A 20208-nucleotide genomic window follows, 5' to 3' on the forward strand; every position below is an offset into this window, starting at 1 on the left:
AGGAAAAAGGCAGGGTTAAGGAAGCAAACAAGTTTCAATACTTTTACAAAGAACCACAGTAAGGCAGGATAGGCAGAGTTCTACAGGAGAGCAAGGAAGTCAATTGCAAGGCCCACTCTTGGAGAGAGCAAACAGATGGGGTCCAGGTTCACACAGTGGGGTTATGCCCAAAGAGTCTTGTAGATAGTTCGCAAAAAAAGGATGAAATTCAAGTCAGGAAAAGTTAGCTAGGTTGTCCCTGGCTAGCCCAGGTTAGAAAATCGAGGCTTTACTGTCACCCCGAACGATCTGTCGCAAGGGAAGCCAGGCGGGACACAGTACCTTAATTGTGAAGGAAGCTCCAGCGGGGGCAGTTGTTCCTGGCAGCAGGTGCAAGTCGGTGTTCCGTCCAGAGGAAGAAGAGGTCTCGCCGTGGAGGAAAGATGAAGATCGTTGTACTGCCAGGGAAGAAACCAGCCGCAGAGTTCTCCGGTTAAAAGGCACTACCCTTCTCTTCGCGGTAGTGGTAAACCGTGGTATTCCGGTTGCCGGGGTGCTTGCCACGGGCAAGGCGGCCACGAGATGCTCCAGGAAGGTGAAAAGAAGGCGAAACTGGTTATCCCCACCAGTCAGAGGAAGAAGACTCTCCGGACTGGAGATCTCCTCTGTCGTCGGGCAAAGTGGTGAGACTGTTCAGCAGGGCTCCACCGGTGGTGTCGTCATTGCAGGCCGGCTCAGCTTCTCCCTCCTCGGATTCTTAGGTCCTGTGGCGACTTCTGAAGTTCCAGCCCCCAAAGCCCTGCTTTTATGCAGCACACCCCCATTCACTCAGCCTAGCTGTCAATCAAACATGCTAAGTGGTGAGTCGGCCGGCTCACCACTTGGGCCAATCACACAAGAGTGCGACTTGAGTTACCAAGGTAACTCAGTCCAGGGTGCGTAAAGCCCCTCCCACACTCCCTGTGGTACCCAGACAGAGTGGCACCACTTTTGGAGGCTTCTGTGGAGAAGCCCGCCAAAAAGTGGAACAAAGGGCTCGACTTGGGTTGGAGTCACAGAAGAGAACACAAACGCCATTTTAGAATCGAGTTCTGGCAAAAAATACCAACCGGTGAATTAATATTAAATAAATAAACCGGCGGTATGTTCGAGGCTATAAGAATTAAATAATTAAAGTTGGTAGCCTCGAACAATGGGAAAATCCCATAGAGATATATTCGCGGTCGAATATAAAAAGTAGTATCCACTGCCACCAGCCAAAACTCGATCTGGGGGGACGGAGACGTGCCCCCTCGAACAACAGACCCCGGGGCAATCGAATTGCCCCGACCGGTATGTCCACAATATGATGGTTTGTACTGGTTTCTGTTCATAATTTGGGACTAGTAAAGCCAATGGTGACTTTACATGCCCTGGGAGACAGTAGTCAGTCCCAGGGTATGGAGTCTATGTTGGGGGGTTGCTACGACACCCCTGGGTTACGGCACGGAGGGTGCTGTGTAACCCACATAAAAAAACACATGAGACCCTATGGAGTAAAAGACCCATAGCCCACAAAACACATGGAAAGTGAAAGGAACACCTCAAATCATGTCTAAGAGTGGGAGCAAAAGAATCTCACTCTTAGCAGGAGAGAAAAAAATAAACCCCAAAAATCCAGCAAAGCTGCTGGGGCCTCACTAGGTTTGGGAAATTAGCCTTTACAGAGAATTCTCCCCAACAGGTAAATAAAGTACTATCACATTATATATAAACACAATTATAAAAATCAACTCAATACTTAATGGATACACAACCCAAAGTATAACCTTATTAAGAATACAAAAAAGTATTCAAGGCAAGCCAAACCTATTACACATTTAGAATGCAACCTGCCATTCTTGGGGAGTAAAACCAGGTTATATATAATTTCTGAAAACAGTCAGTATTTCAAGGGTAGTCGATCCTGTCAGTCATGCAATGACACCCAGTTATGAAATCACATAAACCAACTCTGTTACAAGTATTCCTTGTAACCTTACTTTTTAGACCTCAGTTCAGAGTTGGTAAATCAACTCATATATTTACTGGAGGGGCCTTAAGCTAACCATTGACAAGTATTCACACCCACCAACTATTTTAGAATCCGCTATGCAAAATCAGTGACAGTAAATATATATATTTATAAGAAAGAGAGCAGTATTTTAAAGGTAGTATGGACTCTAAGTGACTATTTTGGAAATGCTCCCAGCAGATTCAGGGGAGGTGCAACCCTTGTTACAAGTATACTTTCCTGAATAGTGGAACACAAATTCATGGAACAGTATGAACCTAACCCTACATTTAGGATAACCTTCAGTTCTACTACGTGAGTAAGACCTAATGGTGCAATAAACTATTACACTTGCTTTTCAGATCAGTGAAACACAGATTAAGGTAAGCAAAAACTCTTTACACTATTTTTAGGAGCGCGCACACAGCAGACCAAGGCCAGCTAAACCCACAGTACACCTATTGAGAATGGCACAAGGTAAAACCCAAGGCAGACGTATTCTAGTCAGGCTCTGTAGCAGGTCAGGGGAAGCAAAACCCAGAACGTGTACACTTATTCTCTGAAAGAAATTGTTAGGTGAAGCCAACAGCATTACTTTTGGGAAGAATGGATCCTAGTCACAGGCAAGTAAAACAAACCTACATATACTTTTAAGAATGAACTCCTGTAACTGGTACTCTTTCAGAGGGACAGTTACCAACCAACACTTTTACAACTAATGAACTTTTAAACACTTATTATACTTTAAGACATCATCCTTTTCTTATCCAGTCCTTCCGTAGTCTATTGCCCGAGTTATCTCAGAGGCAAAAGAGGGACCCTAGTAGTCTAGGTACCAGAAGTAGGCAGCTTGGGATAGGGTCAGATGCAGGCAAAGTCACAGTTCCTGAGGAAGTCTCTTCAAAAGAAGTAGTTCACTTTAGAATTAGTTGGCGTCCAGCGACTTCAGAGAAGATGCACCTAAGGGATTCCAGCAGTGGGCCTGGGTTAACTGGATGAGAGGACTCCCAATCACATGAATCGCCACAAAAGCTACACAGGAATCACACAAGGCTTAAGGTAAGTAATACCCACGCCAACGCAGTAACTTAGCACAGAAGAAGAGTTTGAAGCAGGACGTCTTCAGGATCTGCAGTGAAAAACACAGTCGATGAATTCCTTGTCATGAAGACTGAAGATGGGACAGGACGGGGAAGGCTCCAGGGAAGAGTTTCTTCGTGGCTGGATGCGGCTGTGTGGTTTTGGCGCCCTTTTCAGCAGTCAACTGAATATCACCGTCCGGATTCACGTTTCTAATCTGGTCCAGCACTCTGATGAGGACTTCTAGGACTCAAGTCGTGTCGCTCCAGAGCGAGAAGGAGGCCACCAAAGTCTCTGACAGATTCGGACTTTGGAAGACCATGCCCTGCACAATGGCTCTAGGTCCCAGGGTACTGCAGCCCCTCAAGGTCGCAGCACATCGTGGGATGGCTTGAAATTCATGTCATCTTGAGTCTAGTAGATCTCACCAGACTCTGGGTCAGGGTCGTCATTTCTAGGACCCCCAGCTCGAATGGAAGGGTTATAGCAGGCTCTGGTTACACAGCAGGCTCTCCGGTCAATGGAAATCGCTAAAGACGTCTTGTCTTCATCTTCTTCGGTTTCAACTCCAGTGTTCGACTTGTCAGTAGCTTCCAGGTTCAGAGTATTTGTCAGGAGCTACAGCACAACTTGTGCAAGCCCCCCCTGCATTTTACAGCAAGGGGTGGTTTGACTGTCCAATTAGGACAGCCAAACCCCCACTGGGAGTTGGTTCCTTTCAGGCAAAGTGAAAGACAAAGGGCAATTGGAACAAAATGTTACCAGGTAAGTAAGAAAGGGGATACATTTATCTCCCTAGCACTCCACATAAGGTGGGGTGTGCTGGCTCACTAATACAAAATGTAAAGGGGGTGACAATCCCTCTTTACTACTTGGGAACAGTAGTTCACCGAAGCACATATAAGAGAAATTAACAAGGGAGCGCAAAGGGACAACCTACCCTAAGCCCAAAAGTTGTAGGAAGCTATAACTTCAACCATGCACTATGGAGAGATGTAAAAAGGTTACCCATAAAAAGAGTAAAAGACTGAGGGGGAAAAAAGATTCCCCTTCACCTAGAGGCAAGGTAAAATAGTTACCTAGTCCAAGCAAAAAAGATCTGGGTTTGACACTGGTCAGGAAGATTTATCATAAATATGAAAATCGTACCTAACAAAGGTAGCGTAGAATGTGCAGTAAAGCAAAATTAGATTCAGAGCCAACCGTACTCTATTAAGGTACCGTTGGCTCTGAACTGCCGCTCTTCCAATGTACAACATCCACATTTGTCTCTCCATAACTGGACACTAATCAGTGTACAGTCCGCGCCACTGTTGATTAACATGGGCACTATGACATCATTCACCGAATCCAAGGCATTGTGTTTCTTTCTCCTCACTTACAATCCCTCTGCCCAGCTCCTCTTCACCATCCACCAGGATCTGACCAGGAGCACCGCCAAGATTTCTGCAACAAGTCAGACGACCTTTTCGGCTTCACTCACGACAAATAATATGCACCGCCATGCACTCCTTATCATTTGCAATCTGGTTTCCACTCACACAGCGATAACATCTTCTGCCATTGTAATTTCGTTGATTCAGCCATAGAAGGTACATCTCCCCCACGCCCTTCATCCCTACCTCCACGGAACGATGCAGCACCACCATCTCTATTGGGCAATGAAAAACTATTCTCCCTCAAGCTCTTCTTTGATCTTTGCTCAAAACCTTTCCCACTATAAACTTGCTTTACGGACCCTGCTTTACAGTGCCATGTTTCCCCGTTTTATTAACAGATCCCTCCTCCATCTCAGTCTTGTGACTCTCTCCTACTTTCTCCGGACACAGTTATTTGATACATAAATCTCTATGTTCTATATTCTTTGCAATCTCAATTGCTCTTCTGAGTGTCTGGTCACGTTCTCGCCACAACTCTCTCTGATCTTGTTATTGAGACATTTTATCATCAGCTGATCTCATGTGCTCCTCCTGACAATGGGAAAAATGACACTTTATTGCCAATCCTTGCAATGCCGTCAAAAACTACTCAATAGATTTTCCCCTCCTCTGTCCACGAGTTTCAAAATGATATCTTGCCAGTATTTTATTCTCCATCACCTCATAGTGTTTGTCCTATCACTGTGTGCCTCCCACCTGTTTGCCCATAGCGTGTGACCCCCCCTTTCCTGCTTGGGCTGCACCCCACTTACTTTCGGCCCGAACACTATTGGTGCTCTCCGTCTCCCCCCATCTTCTCCAACTGCTATTCGATCGACTATCCTATCCCTCTCACTAAGTCTGGTAGGGAGAAGCTCAAACAGGACATCCTGGTCTCCAACCTGTGGATGAAGCACTGGTGTAGGCCTCCCTATCGCCGACACCTACACCAGTGCTTCATCCAGATACCCTCACCAACATCCTGTTTGTCGTTCCCTCTCCAGGCCCTTGGACCCCACATATGGTCTCTGTTCTCTCTCCTCTTCCCTCCTCTCCCATTAATGGTTGTAGGCCTTCCTGGACCCCTTCCACTCCAAGACCATCATTAATGTCTACTTAAATGGTACCATCTTGGTCCAGGGCCCTCAGGCCATTCTCCTCCTTTTCAATAGACTATTCCCACATCTTAACTTCCTTTCTTCTCCCGTCACTCCCAACTACCCCTCTCTGGCTCCTCTGCCGCTTCCTTCCTCCGCCACCTCTCTGGCATCCTCTTCTGCTTCTTTGGCCGCTCTACCGCCTTCTTCCTTTGCCACCTCTTTGGCACTTTCTGCTGATTCTCTGACCGCTCTGCTTTCGCCTCCCTCCACCACCTCTCTGGCACCCTCTTCTTCCTCTCAGACTACCCTTCCACCTCCACCTTCCTCCTCAGCCCATTATCAGCCACCTCAAACAGTTCTGCAGGGCATATCTCATGCCTGTACCCCTCCACGGAAGCCTTTTAAAGGTGGCAATCTGTTCCATGTCGCTACTTTTAACTCTCGCTCCGCTGTCAAACATTCCTCGGACTTCTGCCGTATCCTTGAAGATCTTGATTTGGAAGTACTCGGTCTGACAGACTTGGTTCACGGCCAGATCTATCATGAGTTTTGACACCCCTCTCCGATGGCTATAAGATCCTATCTGAACCCAGAACCAATCCTGGAGGGGGGGGATTAGCCCTCATCTTCCCGGAGTGGATCCCTGCTTCTTTCATTCCTACGCAGGCCTACTTCTCCTTTGAATGCCTGGTCCACAGGCTCTTTCTCTCTCCTGGCATCTCTCTCACTGTTGCCACCATCTACAGGACACCCTCTACCTCTCTGAGGGGGCGGACCTCTCCTCCTCCCTCTTTTCCTCTTCCTCTCAACTTCTCCTCTGAGACCTTAACATCCACTTGGATGCTACTAGCCCCATCTCGGGGTTCTTTTGCAACCTCTCCGTCTCTATTCTACCGTCTGCCCGACTTACTCTGCAGGGCACACCCTGGTTGTTCTGATCTCGTATGACCTCCCCCTCTCTAACCCTCTCATCTCTCCTCTCTCTTGGACTAACCACTTTCTCCTCTCAGCCGTCCCTCTCTCTGCCCCTCAGGCTAAGCCGTCCCCAGCACTGCCTCCCACCTTCTCGGTCATCCGGCCCATGAAGGGTGTGACAGTGGGGGCTTTCGCCCGCTACTTTCTGACACAGCCCTTTCCAACCTTCATCTCTATCTCTTGATGTCCTTGCCCCCGTCTTGAGTATCTGTTTGAAGCCCGCATCCAAGGGAAACTCTTGGTACGATTCTGACCTTGACATTCTTAAGGCAAATATAGGGTGGCAGAGAGGTGGTGATGGGCATCAAACGTATCCTCTGAAACTGGCCTGCCGACTGCTCCAAAGGCAATACAGACTCTCTGTCCTCTCTAGGAAGAGAGCCTACATCCAAGCCTGTATCTCAGCGGCCTCTAACAACTCGGCCGAACTTATCAAAACCTGCAAGGAGCTGCCCAAACCTGCTGCAGTCTCTACCTCTCCTGTTCCCCCCCCCCCCAGGCCGTTTGCACGGCCTTGGCATCTCATTTCACCACTAAAACTCACGACACCCTGTCCACTCTCTCTTCCTCTACCTCCTCTCCCTATATCTTTCCAGGCCCTCTCTGGCTGGTTATTCTCTCCCTTTCTCCTCCATCCCCCTTTTCCCTCCGGATGATGTTTCTAGACAAGTCTTATCTATGAAAGTCTTGTCAAAGCAGGTGCTCCACTGCTCCTCCAGAACTATCAAGGACCACATCGACACCCTTGCTCCTGCCTTGGCCGATTTCTGCAATCACCCTTTTGCCTTTGGAACCTTTCCCTCCCCCCTTAAGCACTCCCTTGTGCACCCCCTTCTTAAGAAGCCTTCTGCCGATCCTTCCTCTCCTCACAAACTATGGCCTGATCTCGATCACTCCTTTCCTGATCAAAGTCCTGGAAAAGCTAGCCATCCGCCGGGTCAATCTACATACTGAATCTGTTGGTTGTCTCCATGACCACCAGCCTGGCTTCAGAGCAGTAGTACAGAAACTGCTCTCCTGAACACCCGTGAAGACTTGCTCTCCAACCTACCTTCTGTCCTCATTCTCCTTGATTTATACTCTGCTTTCGACAAGGTCAACAACGCCATCCTGCTCAATCGTCTGCGAGACAACCTAGGTATCTCTGGTCAGGCCCTTGCCTGGTTAACCTTTCACACAGATCGGACCTCCCAGGTCCAACTTGGGTCATTCCTCTCTTTTATCTCTCTCCCTCTACTTGTGGTGTTCTCCAGGGGTCCAACCTCTCTCCTGGGCTATTTAACCACTAGCTGGCACCTCTGGCACACCGCATCTCTAACATCTGCTCTAATTTTCAGTGTTATGCAGATGACACCCAGCTCTCCTTCAGGCTCCCCTCAGCCTCTACTGCTCCTCCTCTCATATCAAACTGTCTTTCCGCTCTTCTGGAATAGTGTGCCTCCAGCGATCTCTGCCTTAATGGCAGCAAGACTGAGATCCTCCTCATTGGGACTCCTGCTCCCGCCTCCCCTCTCACTCTGGCTGCCCACCTTGGGTCCTCTACCTGCTCCTTCTAGTGAGGCTAAGAACCTTGGGGTCATCCTCGACTCCACCCCCTGCTTCTCTCCTCACATTTCGGACGTCTCTAATAAGTCACACGATCAGCTACACCTCCTCAGAGGCATTCTTCCTTTCCTCACTTTTCCCAGAAGCTCACCGTCTCCAGAGCACTGGTCCTTTTCTAGGCTGGACTACTGCAACAGCCTCTTTCTAAATCTGCCAGCCTCTACTCTTCCACCTCTACAACCTATCCAGAGCAGGACTGCAAGACTTGTCCTTGGCCTCAAGCCCAGGGATCAGATCTTGCAAGCCTTGAAATCTCTCCACTGGCTCCTTGCGGCTGAGAGTTCTAGTTCAAGACCCTCTGCATCGCCCACAAGGCTTTCTGGGGCTGGAGACCACACTACATCCAATTTTCTCTTCCTAAGCATCTTCCTTCTCAAGCCTTCGGCTCATCCACCTCCAACTCTGAGGGTCAGATGCTTCTCCAGGCAGAGAGTGGGGAGTAGATCTGTGTCCTCCGCTGGGGCCTCCATCTGGAACAGCCTCCCTTTCTCTCTCAAACTTGAGCAGAACCACCTAAGGTTCTGGTAGCAACTCAAGCCCTTCCTTTCGCTTCTGCTTTCTCTCTCCCTCTAGCTTGCTGATATCCCTGTCTGCTACGCATACTGGTTACCTGGCCACTCACTGAATTTACGGCACTAGGATCCTGCACAACCGGTTGCCCTTGCACTACCTCCGGGCCCCTCCCAACCACTTAAGGGACTGTATCTGCAACCCTACAGTCCCCCGACTCTATGCACTTATGAGCCACTTCCCGGCTGCACTTACTAGCTACTTTGCACTCTCTCCTCTCCCCTTCCCCGTGCCCACCGCCCCACACTTCTCCCCTTCCCACCACCCACCGCCCCACACTTGCGCAATCTGAATGACACAAGACCTAGTAAGATCGTCGTTTTTTCCTCCTATGTCCTTCCTTGTCTTGTCGTGCCTAGAAACAATTGTGTACAGGCGCGTTATAAATGAATTATCAAATATCATATCAATTTTTCAAGGCTCACTTTAAAAGGTTCTGCATTCCCCAACCCCTCGGGTTGGGGTCGTCTCTAATATTCCAGGCCTGCAGCATCCAGACAGAACTAAAGGGCCTCTTTCCTCTCATTCGAATAGCTTGGTCCAAAAACATTTAGCACATATTTAAAAAATCCTTCTTTCCAATCTGCCCACCCTACGATAGGTTCTCCAGGTGATGTTAAAAATATTGGTGGTCCCGGTACATTTGCCATTGTCACTGGCCCCTTGCAATACTTTACAAATACTCTGCTTTAAAGAAGCTCCAAAACAAATGTTGTGCAAGGTCGGCTTCTAAAAGTACTTGGACGAGGAAAAGCTGTTGTCCATCAATCCCACAATAGATGTCACACTCACTGCAATCTTGACATGCAGAACCAACCTCAAAACACCATTCTGTTGTATAGGCGCTTAACAAATGCTCAATAAATAAAATGGCTGCAAATGACCCTCTGCCAATCACAAGATGGCTACTGCACTTACACTATTGTGGTTACCCACTGTGCCAGCCACAAGATGGCCGTGCGCACTTGCATGTTAAAAGATGCCTTTCTCTAATGTCCCCGGCCCCTGCCGCATCTGCCATCAAATTTCTTCAGCTCCTCGCTCACAGCAGGCATACTCTGCACGGTTCGCTGTACATAGCGGCTCTGTGGCACATCTCACCTCAGACTTTTCCACCTGCTCTAGATTCTCCTCCGTTTCAACCCCAGAAACAAATGCCCCAACGTGGCTGCTACAGTGCCACCCAATACAATATTCCGGCACTTAAGCATCCTTCCTCGAAACCATGGGCATCTTCGCAGTTCCGCTTACTGCCACTGTCACCAGCAACTTTGTCGGAGCCCTGACATAGCCCATTTGATGTGCACACCAGCCCTGCCAAACGCGGGAGTTCGCTATGCACCGCACACCTTCGTCGCCAGCTGATACCATTTATCTGCAGGTAATAATCACGATAACACTGCAAGTAACTGAATCTGGTTTAATGTATATTTACATCAACATAAGTTTCAATAAGCGACCTCCCCCTTGGCACGGTCTCTCCAACTTCCATTTGCTAAAATCCCCACAATCCCACGTTCTATGTTCCAACCAGCTATGTCGTCACCCAGCTGGCCCATCACCCTGGTGCCATGCTCCTTCATGCTGACATCCATGCACTTCTAAAATGGACCTACCTTCAGAATGGATTTCATGGCGACGGGAAAAACGACTTTGTGAGGTCTTTGCTTCATGCATTAGCTCAAAAGGTAGGCCCATGAATTTGCTTAAGACATTTAAATCCCAACCCGGTGTGGGTTAGCAATTGGAGGGTATAGCCATTTTACTCCTTCCATGAAGGCTTTAACGACTGGCACTCCCCAACATGACATTTTTATTTGTGATGATCTATATGCAGATAGTGCAACTAAACGGACTTTAAGTGAATTAAAAACTAAACCTTAATCAAACGTGTGTAGTAGATAATGCACTATATGAGATGGTGAGCAATCAAATGGGTTGACTGTCTGCACCACACTAATATGAATTATTATGTATTTCACTGTGTGGACTTATTGTGCACCCCTAAACCCACTCACTCACTCACCTGAGAATAGCCTTGTCTGCTCTCCATTGCTATCTTGATTGGGCGTTGGGTAATCTCTCAGAGTTACTTTGTTCACTATAATTAGGGTGGGCACCAAAAATCTGTCCACTGGGCCAGATTCCCAAATCCATCAAGGTTAAATAGGCAATAAGTTTAAAAAAAATGTTTTTGACTGACCGCGTAGTTTGCTCGGTCTAGGTAGAAATAGAGTCTGTCAAACCTATACATCATGCAGAAAGAAGGCTGCAAAAAACTGCAACACGCTGTGCCTTCCTATTCTTATTTTCAGCAGGACAGGAAATGTTGTGGGCACCTCGTTACCAGATATTTCAGGCCAATTATATAGGGGTACAGATCAGCCTACAGAACGCCCTACAACGTAAACTATCTGACTTAACTACCAGCAAGATGGGTGGGAACCAGAAGCAGTGACATGTGAAATGTTTGTAGATTCTTGAGAATATTTTAAGGATTCCTAAAATATAGGATCTAAATTAATGTGAGAAAACCTAAATAAGGAAAACCTAAAAAGAAAAATGTGTTCCCAAACCAACTTGTTGAGAGACAGATGAATAAGTAATCCATAGTTTCTGCCCCTCCCCTGACCCAATACCGCACACAGCCTTACAGATAAGGAGTGCATCGGCCACTTTGACTCCCTACAAATAGGCAAAGACTCCCAAAAAATAAAAACGGGGTGTAAAAATACACCCAACAAAAAATGGGAACAAGGCATGTAGAATCCTGTGCCCCTGCATTCACCGTCTCAGCGCTATGGATATGTTTGGACAAGTTGTGCATGTAGTCTCACAGGAAGAAACTACTATAACTACCTGATCGGAAGAAGTACATCTGTTTTTTTGTGCATGAATAGCTAGGTGCAAAAAATTATTACAAAAACATTTAAGATTTTCAGTTATAATATTTACTCGCTTATAAAAACACGCTAATTGGGAAGTGGACTTACAATTTTACTCCCTAAAAAATCATTTTACACCATCTTTAAAAAAAATAGGAAGTAAAATACTCCCACTACCAAATCGTATCTGGAGCACTGACCGCACAGGTGACAAACGTTACTCACTGAGGCAACTGTACCGCCCTTTTCCCAGACAGAGACCATTTAAGCTGAAGATGGCAAAAGCAGAAACTAACTTAACAGTAACAAGCGCATGCATTAGACATGAACACATGCACCACACACGAAGAAACGCAGACACTTGGCAAATTATGCATTTATACATTAAGAATATTAACATAGCATCCACAAGACATGAACTACACTATCAGAACCAATGTACAAGTTATATGCAAAACGAATAACATGTGAATATAGCTCACGATCATAAAAGCAGAAGTAAAACCAGGCAGTCATCTTCTTAAAAATGGAAGCTACAGCATGCTTTTAACTAAACAAAGGCCTCAAGATGTCGAGAGAATGCTAAACGCTGAATACACAGTAATACAGATATTGATATTGATATTTTATTTCTATCGCGCTCATACACAAGTGTTTTAGAGCGCAACAAGGCAAGGAAAGGGGAACAGGGGAGAACAAAAACAACAATCTTACTAGGCCCAGTGACATTGAGAACGCACAAGTGCAGGGTACAGGGGGAAGAGGGAGAAGTGCATGGAAGGGGAAACAAAAGGAAAGTGCAGAGCGAGAAGGAAAAAACAAGAATAATAATAAAATAATAAATAAAAAGGCAACAAACAATGGGAGTGCAGCCAGCAAGTGGCAAGCGCTGGGTTTATGGCAGCAGGCCGGGTAGGTCTGAAAGTGCAGGAAAAAAAGGGGAGGGCTTTATGGGTACAGATACAGACCCCAGTGCAAGGGGTGGCCCGGAGGCAGTGTGTGAGGGTGGCAAGATGAGCAGGTACCTGGGCCCAGAGGACAGAGGGTGGCCAGGTGCATGGTGCCGAGGGAGATTAGAATCAACAGGGGAGAGGAGAGGAGAAGGTAGAAGCAAAGAGGAAGGTTTTGAGGTGCTTCTGGAACCGGAGATGGTTCTCCTCAAGTTTTAGAGTGGCAGGGAGGCTGTTCCAGAGGGAGGCACCAGCCTGTTCCAGAGGGAGGCACCACCAGAGCTCAGACAGTAGCTAGTAACCCAAGCCAAGGTTACCATGAATAAGGGGGATAGGAGCAGCATACAGTAAGCAAACGATAACGATTCCCAAGAAGCAAGCAATATATTCTCAGATTAATTAAGAGCACAACCAGTCTTTGTTAGCCAGATGCAAGGACACAGTAAGCCAAAAAAGCTCCATGAAGGATAACAAGAGTGTCCCTAGAGGCAACAAAAACCAGCACATATGTTAACATTAGATAAAACTTTAATAAATAGGAAGTAATTCCATTTCATGCATGGTCTCATCACACATGAACCTCAATTGGAAGACAATGACTATTCATTAGAAGCAAAAACAATTAGGACACCTGCCATAGTCCATGCATGTACACAGACACGAGGCGCCACACAAAGCCAAGTACAAAGAGATCACCCTGGCTCATGGCCTGGGAATGAGGGATGTTACTTTTTTAATGAACAATGAACAGTATATGGGCCTCCCTACTCCTACTATCCGTCTGACTCATGTATTGACGACCAATCATTTTTTCAAGGTTGGTTAGTAAGAAACCAACCAATCAAAATCCTCAATGGTATGCCACCCATGAAATAACTTACCAACCAATCACTTGGTGTAGGGATGATGTATTTGTACCTTTATCAATTTAGAGGTGGTTCTAAGTGGAGCTATCAGAAATGCGTAACCAAATCAAACTTTTAATACATATAGCGTCTATATGCAGCCCCCACCACTAACCAATCCCCGTAGGTTTTGGTGACTAAGATTATGTTATGACTTCAATGATGACAAACAATTGTTTTCTATGTATCCTCTGAGAGAAACAAGATTATAATGCTTGCATGCTGTCCCTGCTTTATTTGGATGATAATAAAGCTGGATTTTGCCTTGCAATTACTATACTTCATCTTTGAGTACGGTTTGGATTGACTCAAAATCCTCTGGGTAATTTGGACTTTCCTGGGCCGCTTTAAGAAACTTGTAAAATATTAAGGCATGTGTATTGTACTTCCACTTCTCCACATGGTTGAGAATGTTCAACAGAGATCAAAGAGATAACGTGGGTCATCGTCAGTGTGCCGATCCACCATTATCAGGGTTTTTACATTTGCAAATAGTTACGAGAACATCCCTATCTGTAAGATTAAACCTTTTGGGACTAGGGAAATAAATAAATCTGCAACACGACAGCCAACACAAAAATCGAAGTTTGAACGTTTAAGCATATGCAACAAATGCAGCATCAGTAATCAGAGTCTAGAAAATAGAAATGTTTGTGCTTCACTTGAGCATCTACTAAGCCAAATAGACAGTAAACACTACATTATCTGTGGTATAAATTGATTAGCCAGTGCTCACTCTATAACACCTGCAGCGTTAACTCACCTTGCAAATGAGTCGCGGAATAAGCAGTAGCACAAGGACACAGTCATGATCCCCACCGTGCCGCAGGAAACTGTCTGGCATAAATGAGGTAAGGAGGGAGACATGCCGATTAGCCTGAAGCACTTCCATTTTACGTAATTCCATTTCAATGGCCTGAAAGAGAACATTCAGTGTCATTACAGGTCTGAAAGCTCCACACAAAAAACAAAAACATTTATCTTAACACACATGTAAGGTTACTTTCTTTTTTGGATTGCTTATTGTTTCAACTGGAACAATGTGCACTAACTGCGCAATAATGAATCGAATTCAAGTTTCTACTTTAGTTCTTTGTGATTATCCCGCATGAACTCATTATAGCCACTATAATATCTACCCCCTACCCCCTATCCCTGACCCACCCACTACCCCCCTCAGACCACCCACGTCCATCACACATCCAACGGTCCACACCCTTAGTTGCGCCCTGCTCAACGCTCGCTCCGTACCTGCCCACGCCCTCGACATCAACGACCTGATCATTAAGGACAATCTTGACCTCCTATTCCTCACTAAAACCTGGCTCAACGAAAGTTCAGGCCCGGCACTATCTCTGGCTATTCCGTCGGGGTACTCCATATTCAGGAAGGACCGCACCTTTCAGAGAGGTGGTGGCGTGGCCCTCATCGCCAGGGAAACCTTTGCTATAAGGGAAATGGCAGGGCAACTTGACCACAATAGTGACTACCTCCCACTCAAAATTAATGTTTCTCCTAACTGCACCATAACTGTGCACATTGTCTACAGACCTCCGGGTCCTTGCACTGACTTCCATGACACCCTCATCTTCGCACTGTCCAACAACATCAAAAAGGCCTCCCAGGTCATACTCTTGTGCGACCTCAACCTGGGGCTTAATGACCCTAAGGACCCCCATGCCAAAACCCTCAAGAACGCCCTATCCACCCTGGGCTTTGCACAATCTGTCTCTGACTCCACCCACATCAAAGGGCGCACCCTCGACTGGATCAGTCAACATAGCTGCTCACTACTTGTCACGGAAAACACGCCCATCCCATGGTCTGACCACCATTACATCCAATTCAACCTTCGCACCAAAAAAGAGACCAACTCACCTCCCACCCCCTGCCCAGCTACTCTCGCCAGGAGCTCCCGCCAGCTCACAGTCGAGAATTTAGCACCCTATCTCCGCAACCCGGCCTTGCAGGCCCCATTCTCCAACAACCCAGAAACCCTAGCCAACACATTCAAAGAAGTCATCACCCAAGCAGTTGACGCCGTTGCGCCACTGACCCTCAAAAAAGCCAAGAAAACCAAACACGCTAACTCATGGTTCTCCAAAGAACTCCTTGAACAACGTGCGCAAAAGAGGACTGCCCTCTCCACTTGGAAAGCTAACCCATCAGAAACCACCAAAAATGCGTTCAAAGCCATCTCCAAATCCTACAAAACTAACATCACCCTAGCTAAAGCTGCTTCCTTCAACGCTAGGATCTATGACGCCAAATCGGGGTCAAAGGAAATCTTCACCATATTCAGGGAACTGGAAAAACCATCCTCCCCTCCTCCTGCTCTCATCAAAGACGACAACTGGTGCAATAGCATTCAATCCGCAATGCTAGACAAGCTCAACACTCTCCAAACTAAAATTCGTGGCCACCAAAAAGCCCTTTCCCGCCTCATAGCTAACCTGCATAGTCAACCCACCACGCCCTCCACCACTAATCCCTCTCCATCTTTTGACTTCAAAGATATTACTGAGCACGAGGTCATCGCCTTGCTCAAGTCCATCAAACCCTCCAACTGTAAGGGAGATGCCTGCCCAGCTAGTCTCATTAAAGACTCAGCACAGATCCTAGCTCCATTCCTCACAGCATTCATTAATTCATCCTTCCAGTCTGGCCACGTTCCAACTGGACTTAAGGAGGCCTGGGTACGCCCACTCCTCAAAAAACCCTCGCTGGACCCAACGATCCCGGGGAATTATCGACCTATCACCACTGTACCCTTCCTGCTGAAAATCCTGGACAAAGCAGCTTACCTGCAAGTCCAAAAGTTCCTTGAAGAAAACCGTCTCCTCGGCCTGCGGCAATCTGGCTTCCGCCCACGACACGGTACCGAAACGGCTCTCCTGGACCTAAAGAACCAAATGGACGATCTAAGAGACGCAGGGAAACCTGCTCTCCTTCTGCTCCTGGATCTATCCGCCGCCTTTGACCTGGTGGACCACAACACCTTGTGTCACCATCTAGCTACCCAAGCTAACTTTTCCCCCAAAGCTTGCGAATGGATTACCTCCTTCCTCCAAGAAAGGGCCATGAAAGTCTTCTCTGACTCAGCCTGTGCCACACCCAGCCACATCACCTGCGGTGTGCCTCAGGGCTCATGTATCGCGCCCACGCTTTACAACCTCTTCACGAGGCCACTGTTCAGCATCCTTGACTCCCTGGGCATCTCGTATACAAACTATGCGGATGACACCCAGGTCCTCATCCCACTCACAGGCGACTACCTGGCGGATACTAAAACCCTTACCACCATCTACTCCACTATCCAATCATGGATGGCAGATAACTGGCTATGCCTCAATAGCGAAAAAACCAAACTCCTCCTCATAGGAGCACCCTCCACGCTGGGGAACCTCGGTGAACAGTACACTTCCTTCACTATTGACAACATTCCCATCAAGGTCTCCAATCATGTGAAGACACTCGGAGTCTACCTAGACTCCGACTTGTCAATGGATAGACAGGTCAATGCCATCGCCTCCTCCTCAGCCTATTACTCGAAAGTCCTCAACGCTGCCAGACCTTTCCTGTCTCGCCAGAATTGCCTCACCATTGCTAGGGCAATAATTGGATCTAGGCTGGACTACTGTAATGCCCTACTCGTTGGGACCTCCAATAAGAACCTGGCCAAACTTCAGCTAGTTCAAAATAATGCACTTAGGGCGGCCACAGGCACCGCGAGAAAAGACCACATCTCAGAAGTCAGAAGACAGGCACACTGGCTCCCGGTGAAAGAGAGGATTGTTTTCAAAACACTCGCCCTTACCCACAAATGCCTCCATGAACTTGCTCCACCCTACTTGACCCAAAGAATCACCAAGCACTCTGCCACCAGACCATTAAGAATGTGCTATTCCAACACGATTGTCACGCCCAAATCACGCAAAGTGCGCGCCGGTGGTGCCAGCTTTCCCACTCGGGCCGCCACCCACTGGAACGCACTGCCACCCCACATCAGAATGATTGAATCCCACCAAGCCTTCCGCAAAGCTGTTAAAACCAAGCTCTTTGTATGAAACGTACCTGACGGCATTCTGTCACTGTATTATGAATATCATGCTTCACCTGCAACTATGCCTGTAATTGTGTATCCATAAGACCTCCGGTCTCATGCATATCTGCTGAATTAAGAATCCAACACCTACTTGTAACAGCGCCTCGATGCCCATGGGCTGCAAGTGCGCTATACAAATGCGAATAAATAAATAATATCGCTGGGAAAACACAGACTACAGTTTTTGCTTCGAGTATTTCAACTGTTCTTTGGGAGGGGGTGGGGAATACACCCTTCTTTCCCCAAGCAAGATATCTCCTATTCTCACTTTGTGTTTCCTTCAACACACTCAATACCAGCTCGGCTGTGATGGCGGCTTTTGAGAGCCACGGGAGCAGTGGAGTCCTGGAAAGCATGTCTGCTGTTGGTCCTGCTAAGCCACGCCCTCCTCCCACTTTAAGAACCCTGCAATGGCACCTGTAGCGGTGAAGGGCGGCTGTTGAGAGCCGCAAGCTAATTTGAGTAGCGGCTGGTAGATCTGCTTCACGTTATTCAGCTACCATTAATCTCCATTGACTTCCAGAAGGAGCTCCAAAAAAACAGACATACCAGGACCGGTAAGCCCTAAACCCGAAAGTGTGTACGCTGGACTTCTTTTTGATGGCATGGAGGGGGACGCTCAGATAAATAGTGACTGTTGTTGCCCGGTACTCTGGTGTTCCGCTGTTGGAAAGCACGGTTATTGGGTGAGGGGGGAGACGGACTCGGGATTCCCCTGTAGCCAGTCGGGCGTGCCTCTCCCTAACCTAAATTGGACTGTTTTCATTTTGTGGACATTTGTGCATTAGTGGACTTATGTTTTTGGGTTTTTTTGTAATTTGTTGCTGAAGCTTGGTAATATTGAAGATTCTAGCGTGTATTTTAGCCCTTACATTTTAAAATCTCTACATTTTTTAACCCGATTAAGGAGGTTCATCTTTTAATTACCGAAATTAAAGACTTCTTATATGATATCGATGCCCCAGTAGACCCGGTAAGCCTTCCAGGCTCCAAGGCTGTAATTTCCATGGAGCACGGAACATCGATCTCATTGGGTCCAAGGGAAGTGAAAGCTCCATCAAGCTCTGCCTCTAATTGTGTGATTATGGAAAGGAATGACCCGATTTCCTTCTGTGATCCGGTCTTGACAAAGGTGAAAGTATCAGGAGTCTAGACCTCACATAACAAAGGAAGATCTTTTGGCGCAGTTTGAAGTGGCCCCTAATACAGACAAGCAGAGGGCAGAAGCTTTGTTTTTAGGGTAAACTCCGGCAATGAAACAGGAATGGGAACGTTGGTTCCGAACATTGTGGAATTGTATACCCCCGCCTCTGAATTGCCCACTGTAGATATTAGGGTTGAACAGGTTAACGATAAATCAGTGGCTGATCCACATTTACTGCCCCCAAGCCGAAGCCAGGCTGTTGATTTGGCAGCTGGAAATGTAGAAATGTGCCCGCTAAAGTTACATAATAATTTTGTCCTTGCATCCCCTAGTGCCACTTCTGTTGCTATAAATGGGGTGTGTAGTGTAGAACCCACGTGGAAGACAGTAACGTGTTCAAGGTCACGTAAATATCGTGTGGTGCCCCTTATAGGAAAAAAGAAACAGGGTGTCCAAACTACGGGCCCGGCCTCCCATCTATGTGAAATGGGCACACAGATATGCCCTTCTGATTTGGGCCATAGTGGCAGTGACCTAGACAATAAAAAGGTATTATGTCAATTAGAAAATAGCTTTTCTTCGTACAAGCACATCATTATTAATACCATTGATAGCCACCTGAAAGGCTTATTGGGGAAACTAAAGAACTGAAGGAGTTATTTATGTCATTGACCAAAAGTAATAGTCAACACAATGGACCCGTTCCCATTATGCCTTCACCCAAGCCTGTAGTTGGTATGTGAGGTTCGTCCTTGGGCACTATTACCCAAGTTGGCCGGCCAAGTGCTCTATGTGACCGATGGGCAAGCAGACTAATACCACCGGGAGGAAAATCAATTCCCAATGATGCACATGGAGCACCCTTTCGTACGCCCCCTTCAGGCCCAAACATATTTAAAGTGGGGGGAGGGACAACTGGGCATCTGAGGCAGTTAAACCATGATGACATAAACAGGTGAGGAGAAGGAGGCCTCCTCTTTGTGATGGTAAGTGTGCCTAAACTTGCTCCTAATGAGTTTGAGAAACAAGAAGCCCTGAAGAATAAATGTCTTTTTGGATTCGTCACACCAAGGTCTGTCTCTCGATCATTCGAAATTATATTGTCCAGTGCTCTAGGGGCGCTATTCTTAACACAGGGTTTGACTTTATTAAAATGTCTTTGGTATCCCAGTAATTGGTAGATGGTCTTTTCTCAATTTACTTTAGAACATATCCAGTGGTGGGGACCTCAAATGGACTAAGATCTGGTGAATTTCTCAGTGCGCCGTTGATTGTGCCAGATCAGCTACCCCTGGGAAATATTAGGAGAGCTGCCAACCTTGTAAGAACTTTAGCCATTTATGTTGGCAACAGCACTAGGCATGGACGCCCTGCTGTTGACTTAGATGAGCAGGACTGACTGGGGGCGAGGCTGCCAATTCTTGAACGGCCAGTAGGGGTTATAGATTGCTCTCGTGGAA

General features: G+C 47.0%; 1 protein-coding gene across 6 annotated transcripts in view; it reads right to left on the minus strand.

Annotated features, from left to right (window-relative positions):
• Positions 1-20208, minus strand: part of DCTN1 (dynactin subunit 1) — a 1327898-nt gene that overhangs the window by 542000 nt on the left and 765690 nt on the right. For all 6 annotated transcript variants that reach the window (XM_069632341.1, XM_069632339.1, XM_069632344.1 and 3 more), the window contains one exon: positions 14263-14415. In XM_069632341.1, coding sequence (XP_069488442.1) covers positions 14263-14415 — 153 coding nt within the window. The remainder of the gene's footprint in view (positions 1-14262; positions 14416-20208) is intronic.

The sequence above is a fragment of the Ambystoma mexicanum genome, chromosome 6q, assembly GCF_040938575.1.
Source record: "Ambystoma mexicanum isolate Mex_15411 chromosome 6q, UKY_AmexF1_1, whole genome shotgun sequence".
Classification (NCBI taxonomy): Eukaryota; Metazoa; Chordata; class Amphibia; order Caudata; family Ambystomatidae; genus Ambystoma; species Ambystoma mexicanum.